Source organism: Austrofundulus limnaeus, unplaced genomic scaffold, assembly GCF_001266775.1.
Source record: "Austrofundulus limnaeus strain Quisiro unplaced genomic scaffold, Austrofundulus_limnaeus-1.0 Scaffold219, whole genome shotgun sequence".
NCBI classification, from domain to species: domain Eukaryota; kingdom Metazoa; phylum Chordata; class Actinopteri; order Cyprinodontiformes; family Rivulidae; genus Austrofundulus; species Austrofundulus limnaeus.
In genome coordinates, this window is record NW_013952621.1 from 502255 (window position 1) to 511413 (window position 9159).

The 9159-nt window shown below is 37.1% G+C and overlaps 1 protein-coding gene across 2 annotated transcripts in view; it reads left to right on the plus strand.

Annotated features, from left to right (window-relative positions):
• The first annotated feature begins 5216 nt into the window (after positions 1–5216).
• The window catches only part of LOC106525228 (moesin), a 19261-nt gene continuing 15318 nt past the window's right edge, over positions 5217–9159 (plus strand). The window contains exons 1-5 of one of the 2 annotated variants that reach the window (XM_014019385.1): positions 5217–5437; positions 5918–5965; positions 6173–6256; positions 6327–6422; positions 7158–7280. In XM_014019385.1, coding sequence (XP_013874839.1) covers positions 5429–5437; positions 5918–5965; positions 6173–6256; positions 6327–6422; positions 7158–7280 — 360 coding nt within the window. In that variant the 5' untranslated portion in view covers positions 5217–5428. The remainder of the gene's footprint in view (positions 5438–5917; positions 5966–6172; positions 6257–6326; positions 6423–7157; positions 7281–9159) is intronic. The other variant, XM_014019386.1, reaches the window with a different exon arrangement.

A 9159-nucleotide genomic window follows, 5' to 3' on the forward strand; every position in this document is an offset into this window, starting at 1 on the left:
TTATATGGAAATACTTTTTTATTTTGTTACATAATTAGGGTAATTGTGGTTGAGCACCTGCCATTAAACCTAACATTTTTCCCAGTAGTTCACCCAAATACTTCTTTTAAATAACTTTTGTGTTTTTGAACGTTCAGCCAACCAGCATTTCTCTTCATACCATTGTTGTGAACAAATTACTCCAAGTGTTTAAAAACAGGACCCATAAACAACATCTGGTGATGTAAAAAAAAAAAACTAAAAATGTTTATAAAATGGTGTTCAAACAGTGTTTATCAGTCTAACTGAAAACAGTGACTGTGAAGGCATCTCTTTGTCGTGCTCCAAATCAATTTAACTACTTGAGTGTTGATTTAAAAAATACACTAGCAAACTACAGAATGATAAAAGATATAATGTCCCATCACTCCACTGCTAATTTGACTTTTCATTTACTCTGAAGTATAGAATTGGGTCTTAAACTAAGCAGAGTGGAAGCAACTTGGAAATTGTAAACATGGTGTTGCAACAATTTCATTGGTTGTTCACAGAGCCCACCCGGAGTTCCTGACACAGTTCTTTCCTCTGGCCCAGCAAAAGGTTGAGATAGTAGGCTACTAATTTTCATTGGCGCTCACAGAACGAGCTGGTACTGTGAGCTCTGGCTCTGGTTAAACACTGGAATACTTTTGGTGGACTTACATCCTTCCCCATCCACTCATGAGAAAAGGTCTTGTCACCATGGACCACACCCAGAGATGATTGTCTTTTTATATATCAGGCATTACAGAACCTCATGAAGTGTGTTCTATCATGGTATGCTTTGCTAAYCAACTAACACAGTGGTTCCCAAACTYTTTATCTTCTGACCCAAAAAATATCCATGGCAAAAACTTGTGACCCCAAATATTACTGGTCAGAGTACACAAACTTTGTTAATTACCCTAAAAACACAGGCTTTTTGACAACCTAAACAGCTTGTACACAAACACAAATACTTATTTATACTTTTTGTGTGTTTTTGTAATAATTATAGGGAAAATATTACATTAGCAATTATTTTATTACCCTTTAAATTGATTTCTGGAGATTATCCAAGATGATTCATGACCCATTATTGGGTCCCAAGCCCAACTTTGGGAACCAAAGTGCAGTGGTTCCCAAACTTTTCAGTTTTTGACCCACAAAATAACAGTAGCAGAGACCTGTGCCCCCAACTATTTTTGGATGATAAACATTTGTATCAGGTTAACAAAACATGGGCAAAGTAACAATATTTTTATACTGCATTCATCCATTTTAAATATACTAACCTCACTCCTTTGAAACGACTAAGGCAAAAATGTAATTAATTCCGAAAATCTTTTCAGGACCCCACCTTGATGTTTCGGGACCCCACTTTGGGTCCCAACCCCAACTTTGGGAAACACTGAGCCAACAGCTTATAGTGGAATAAATTTTTCATTTAGCAGACTAAAACCATTTAAAAACATTGGCAGACCCGTTAGCCTCTGCTAAATTAAACTCTGCAAACTTGAAGTCTGCTAACTAACAAACTAACATCAACAGGTTTAGCTGTTTAGCATTAGCTTCCACTATTTTATTTTATTTGTTTATTCTCAGTCAWCCAGGTCATGATCAATCTAAAAACAGGTTAAAAAAAACTAAACTGGACTTCTGTTCTGAAGCGAACACCTTCGGGATAAAAGTCCAGTTGTTTTGTTTTTTAACTAGTTATTAGATTGAGTGCTAAGTGGAGAAAAGTCTTGCCAATGTTGTGGAAAACACAGTAATGTTACTTCTGGCTTCATGATTTTGGGGAATCATAGGGTCTGACTTTAGGTCACTTCTGGTGGTGATCCAGGGGATCCTGATGTTACAGACATCCTGTTTCTTCATGTCTTACCCCTGTTGAAACAGCACTCTGGTATAGTCTTTCAACAAGACAACACCCATTTACAAATGACACCTGTGTCTACGGACTTCTTGTGTTGTGTTGACATCCTCCAATGATTAGTCAGAGTTTGGACGTCAACACTTTCCCAGTGCTGATTTTCCAAATCTCGAGGGTCAGTTACAACAGCTCTGGACCAAGTTGCTTCAGAAAAGGAAACAACAGCTGTATGACTCTGTTTTGCGTTCAATCACTGCTTGTATCCGACTGAGCCTAAGGGGTTGCCACACCCTGCTGACACAAGACCAGGACTGTGTCTATTCTGATAACTTTGTTATCCATTTGATCTGAGATTGTATTTACTGCTATACATCCATATAACCTTTCAACACTTGCAATTTATTATTATTTTCACCATGATTTCTGGGTTTACTTTTGTCAGTGAGTGTATATTATAACAGTGGATAAGAGATGGCAGTGTAACTTGTTTTGACTGTTTTGACTTTTAATTTTCAAAGATTTTCTTGAGTTGTGTCCGATTTTATTTTTTCCTCCCTTAATCACCTACTTGCTCAGCTAAATCTACATGCAGCTGGTATTCACCTCTTATAAATATGGCTAAGCTTCAGGTTTCCAGAAGAGCATGGCCTTCATAGTGATGATAGGAAACATAGTGCCATAGCCGAGTTAAAGAGTAAGAGGTCAAACTGTTTTTCGAAGTCAAAGACGTTACTGCGTTTTGAAACCCGATAGTTGCGTCAAAAGAATAAACAGATTAAGRCTGCTGGTTTCAAATATAATTTATTCTGTTGCAAATGTGAGAAAAAATGTGCCTGTCTATAACTCTTAAACAGCCTTTAAATCTGCTGATTGGGACAGAGGAAAAAGTTAATGACAGTCAACATCATGTTAAAACCACACACTTACCATGTGTCTCCTTACACACACCTTTCAGTTGCTGCCTTATACAGTATATCTAATTTGGACTCTTCCATAAATAGGATTTGTTTCACCACCAGGATTTTCATTTTTRTTTTCCTGAGCAGCATTTTAAATATTTTTTTAAGAATCTCTCGAGAACTCTGTCACTTTTGTTTGGCCTAAATGAGTCTGTTTCTGTTTCTACAAAGTGTTTCGTGCACAGCTTCCTTGGAGACCTTCAGTCTAGCCATGAGTTCAAGATGAAAGTCTGTTTGTTTGATACTCACCGCTCAGTTCTGTTGCCATATTTTCCACTCTCAAAATGCCCTGTCAAAGAGCGGCGTTCTTCTGGAGGCCCGAGGAACACCCAGAGTTACAGCAGGTGGACAATGACTTGCAAACACATTTACTGAACAAGTCTTGATTCCAGAGTTCCCTCTGAACACGTGCCCAAATCCAAGGGAAATAACTTAAAGGAATATGACCTTTTGTACAAAGGAGGTAATGTGGTCAAGCAATGAAATTTTCTTAAATTTGACTGCTGATCTGGATATAGCAAAGAATCTTAAACATTTCTTCTTTATGCCTCAACCTCTTGTGCCAGATTATAAATGTCTCCAAATCCTAAACTACATGTTCAATTTAAAATACCGTGTACAAGAAACGCAAGAAGCGTAAAGTCAAAACATTCACCACAAATTCAATGGAAAATGGTGCTTTCATGATATCGAAACTCTTGTGAGTTTAAAAATTTTCTGCATGAATGTAATCTAGTTTTTAAAATAGCCCAAATTAAACAAGTTAAGTTGAGCTAAACAGGTAAAGTTGGAACTTTTCCAAGTGGTTGCCAAGTGAAAAATAGGGTACACTTTGGAGAAATGATCATACCATGGGGCCAATGCAGAGACACATGAGTATCCCACACAGAAAAACTGAGATTCAAACCGGAGACCTTGGTCCCTGCCCCATAAGGTCAAGTCTTTGACAAAACAATTCACGATTTTGACTTAGCAACTGARGCCTTTCACATTCTGATTCAGGCCTTTGGCATAGCGATTCAGGACTTCGATGCAATGATTCAGGCAAAAGGTCTTCAATCCTGGWCCTCGTGACCCATGTCCTACACGTTTTAGATGTTTCTCTGCTTCAACACAACTGACGGAAATGAATGAGTGATTGACAKTCTTCTGTTAAAMTTGATGACATYCCAAGTGGGTAWTTWAATTTTTCGAATACAAAAGCAGGGAAACATCTAAAACATGCAAGACAGTGGGTCACARGGAACAGAGTTGAAGACCTATGATTTTGTCCATTTTACATAGCAGCTTAGGACATTGGTGTGATGATTCAATCCTAYGAGGTAGCAGTTGAGGACTTTGAGGTAGAGATTTAAGACATTGATGAAATTATTTAGGCCACTGACGTGGCAAGTCTCAGGCCTTTGAAGWAGCATTTGAGGTCTGTAATGCTTCAGGACTTTGACGTATGATTTTGAACTTTAACAGTGTTGAGGCAAGTCCTCTGGATGGGTTCTTCTTTGTAGAAACAAAGAAGAAATCGTCTTAACCCTATTAGGTGTATCTATCGTAAATTTCTTAAGATTTTTTTTATACATTTACAAAATATTTACTACAAAGACTTAAAAATGTCTGTTGTGGCGAYTTGACGTATGATTTTGAACTTTAACAGTGTTGAGGCAAGCCCTCTGGATGGGTTCTTCTTTGTAGAAACAAAGAAGAAATCGTCTTAACCCTATTAGGTGTATCTATCAGTAAATTCTTAAGATTTTTTTTATACATTTACAAAATATTTACTACAAAGACTTAAAAATGTCTGTTGTGGCGACTTGACAAACTTACTGTTGCAAATCAGTTCACAGTAAGATGATCTGAAATTTTCTTTTATTTAGTTGACATTAAAGTTTATTGTTTCATTGGTGATGGCATGACACGCTTTATTAGTCATAACAAATTCAATCTGAGCCATTGTACCACCATCATTGTGCTTTTTATGTAGCTCTTGTGTTGGGAAGCCTTTTCTCCTTAAACATAATACATTCTTTTTAAATCGTAACATCGGTTCAGGTTTCAACCTTTTTCATTTTTTCTTCTTTTTTTTTACTTCTCAGGAACACTTTTTAGCAACAAATCTTTGGAGGGCTGTGCCTTTCTTCCAGCAAGCTTATCAGGCACTTTATTTTCAACATGGAGATAATTTTGGACATATTTCATGCAAAGACAAAGATATTTCACTGTTGCRTTTGCCAAAAATAGATACATTTTTAATTTTTGATAAAGGTTGTAACTCCCTTACTCTTCACAAATTACTCCTGAATCCCTGCTAAATTTTATTCTTATACAAATAACGTAAATTGCACGGGTGCTACAAAATTAAATCCKTTCAGCAGTTTTTACAGAAGTGTTTACAGAAGGTAAAGACTGCCTCTTTAAAATGTCTGGGCCAAGGCTGCAGGTGGATTAACTAAACAAGAGGCACTTAGTACCAAACACAATGGCCTATTCTCGCTCACTGTAATCCTTGTTGGTATTGCAAGCGCTTTCATATGACTGCAGAGAAAAAGCCATAACAAGCACCTCTCTCAAGACAGCTTTCAGCCGTTCATAAAACACCCAAATGTCAACCGTAAGTAGGCATCAATATTTGTTTTTATATGTATTGTTTTCTATGCTCTATTTGTGCTAAATATTAGATTTTAACTCTAATGTGTGAACGTGTTTGGCTAGTTTCCRTGTAGCTTTCAATCTCTTGGCCATATTTATAGTGTAGTGTATGTTTCTAAGGTTTTGTCATTGTTTTCTAGAATTTATTCCAGCTGTATCATTTTTGAAATTATTTTAAATTGGGTATTTTACAGACCTAACAGTAATTTGCAGCGTGTGTTTTCAATAAAATAGGCACTAATGGGGATCATATTTATGATCCTTGGAAATAATTTAATTACCCGGTGCTTTTTTTTTTTCTTTTTACAAGTCACTCTGGGTTAACTGATCTGTAAACCATGTGATGTCAGTGTTTTGAGTCGTCACGCTTGTATAAACAGAATCAATCCCATGTTCTCGGTTAAATCTAAAATCCACTATGGGCTTCATTTTTTGATTGTAGTCCCCACCAACCTCTTGTGATTGGATGCTCCTGGTTGAACAGAAGAATGTAAGAAAAACTTCTTCTTCTTTTTGGTCCTTTTGCTKTAAAGAAGACATCAAATTTAGCCCAGTTTGTTTCAAAAAAGCAAACAGTGTCACAGAGTTGCTGTTCTTTTCCCACTCAGTAGTAGCTCTGCATGCTCCTTTTAATGGTTCCGTGGTGAATCAAATAAATGAACAGCAGGGAGCTTTCTCCTCTCTTTTTCTCCTGTAGATAAATGTTCGAGTCACAACGATGGACGCAGAGCTGGAGTTTGCCATTCTGCCCAGCACAAGTGGCAAACAGCTTTTTGACCAAGTACGATGTGAAGGGAATCATATTTTACACAAACAAACACAATCCTGAGGATTTTCACTGATGTGTTTAGGTGGTGAAGACAATCGGGCTAAGAGAAACCTGGTTCTTTGGCCTTCAGTATCATGACAGCAAAGGCTTCTCCACCTGGCTTAAGATGAACAAGAGGGTGAGTCAAAAATCCAAACTCCTCTCGGGCTCCTTTTGTATAAATATTAGCTGTGTCTCGATTCAGGGGCTGCATCCTCATTTGTTGGCCGCATACAGTACATCACTGCCCCGCGCAGTGATGTCCCAATTCCAAGGCTCCTCCTCTTGTGGCCCACAAAATCTCCAAAATCAAGGCTGCGTTTGAGTATCCTCACCGGTTGAGGATATCCCAGGATTCATTGCGCCGACAGCGAACTAAACACAGAGACGAAGATGGTGGAGTTTTTACTGTTTTACCAAGTCGGTGTCGTTTGGAAATTCATCTCGGACCAAAGAATTTGTTTTTAAATGTAAGTTAAGCAACATGCTGATGAAATTCATGTCGTAAGATGTTAAATAAAATGCGACTAAAATTACTGATACTGGAGCTAAACCCAAATTATTAATGTTTTCCTTTTTTTTACGTGTAACGTTTTAATTGTGAGGTTATTCTTCCAGTGAAAAGACATGTGAATAAATGTCACTACACATTATAAGTCGGATATGAAACTGATCACTGTGGTAATGGGGTGTGGTCACGCAAACTTAAGTCAAGCGAAGGCTGGATCGTCACATTTCACAGTAGTTTCATGCACCCAGACTGGGAAGGATGTGAGGATGCAGCCCATGAATTGAGACACAATGTGGTCCTGCTGAGACTTCTATTTGTTTATTCTTGGTCTCCTCCACTCCTGTTGGGGGGTTTGAATCCCAGGTGACGGCTCAGGATGTAAAGAAGAATAACCCTTTGTTCATCAAGTTCAGGGCCAAGTTTTACCCTGAAGACGTGGCTGATGAGCTGATCCAAGAGGCCACGCAACGCCTCTTTTTTCTTCAGGTTGGAGATTATTAATCTCTTATTTTTACATTTCTTAAAGGGATAGTGTAGTTCTTTGAAGTGGGGCTTTATGAACAGTTAACATGTTACCTGTTGTAGATACAGTAACATTTTTGAAAAGCCAAAGTTTTGAGAAATGTAGTGTGTTTGTTTTGTGCTCAGAAGTTGGAATTTCCAAGTTTCAAGTCTGAGATTTCAATAGGAAGGCCTCCTAGACTTGAAGTTTTGACTCAGAAAGTCATAGATTTTTGACAAACTCAATCTCAAAATTAAATTCACAAATTATTTTCAAGTATTGTGAATGTTAAAGTAATTGCCATTTTTATTGTTACTTCTGTCGGCTTGATTTTCTATCACACTCACACTGTTAGAACATGCTGCTCCACTGTCGGAGTTGATAAAAAAAATACACTGTTATAGTCAGTGTTGTGATTCATGTTCATGTTTTTGCAAACCTTGAACTTCTTTTTATGTTTCTGATTTCAGAAAAAAAGTTTCAGTTAGAAGAAACACATTTCAAACATCCACAATCTCACCGAGTCACAAGTTGAATTTCAGATATCTGACATGAAAACTTATCGCAGAAATGTCTGAAATATGTCCCCAAAACATTTCACATGAGATAAAGATTTTAAAATGAACATCCATTATCTACATTTCGCTACTTAAATTTCAATTTCAGACAGAAGTATTTTGAATGACCAGAAACAATGTAATTAAAAACTTTATGGGGTGTCATTCTATCATAAACAGCTGAGACATTCTGGTTACTCCTTGTAAAAAAATGTATCAACAGTGTTCGTTCTGGAAAGGAACAATGTATCTGTGAATATTTAGAGCTGAGCTGATGGGAAACATGATGTCATTTATCAGAGGAAGAACGACAGCTAAGGAATCTGAACTGGTTTTGCGGGTTTGGAACTACTCAATTATGGTTTTCAGGATGACAAATCTTGTCCAACCATTAAATGTTAAACGGCAACTTGGAAAATTTAAAAAATATTTTCAGTTTAGTTTCCCCATGAAAGTTATTTTGGATATTTCTTGTAATTAATATTCTAACTTGTAAGAATTTGGTTTGGACGAGAAGGAAATGTCTTTATAATATCTAAAAACTTAATTAGAGTTAAGAGTGCAGTTTGTTTTATGGTGGGGTTTGATTATGTGGTACACTAGCTTTCCATACTGACAATGTATTATACTACAATTATGTAGCTCATCTACTAAATTTGAACATTATACTTTTTTAGAAGACTTCATTTTGTGAAAATTTAATAAATGAATTTGAATTAGTTCAGTTTGTATCTTTTAATTCAGAAGTTTTAAATGGAGAACTTTGAGCTTGAATGAATTCCGTTTTAATCTGTATCAGCTGAACATTCAGGGGTTCCAAGCAGTGGCAAACTTGTGCAATACTGGTTCTAGTTTTGTATTGTTAAAAATATTTACCCATGTTACTGTGTACAACGGGGGGCACAGTCTTGTAATCCTGAGGCTGCAGATTTAAACTCAGGTAGGGTTTAGGAAGGGCGTCCGACTTAAAACAATTGCTTAATCTTTTATTTGTGTTTGCTCACTGTGTTGACTTCTGCAAAGGGGAGCAGCAGAAAGAAAATCAACAAATCCTACTGCCTTTCAACTTGAAACTGGAACACATTCTATGGCGTCAGTGGTAGATTCAAGTTCTGACAATCAAGATAAATGGAAAGCAGACTTCATTTCTGGTGGGGCTAATTGGCTAGTCTGAGCGGGGCCAGGCCTAGAGAGGACTGAGGTTGTCTTTAAAGAAACTTAAATTGTAAAATCAAAATCTGAGGTACAGCGGGTAAAATAAGTATTGAACACGTCACCATTTTTCTCAGTAAATACAGTGGTTTGC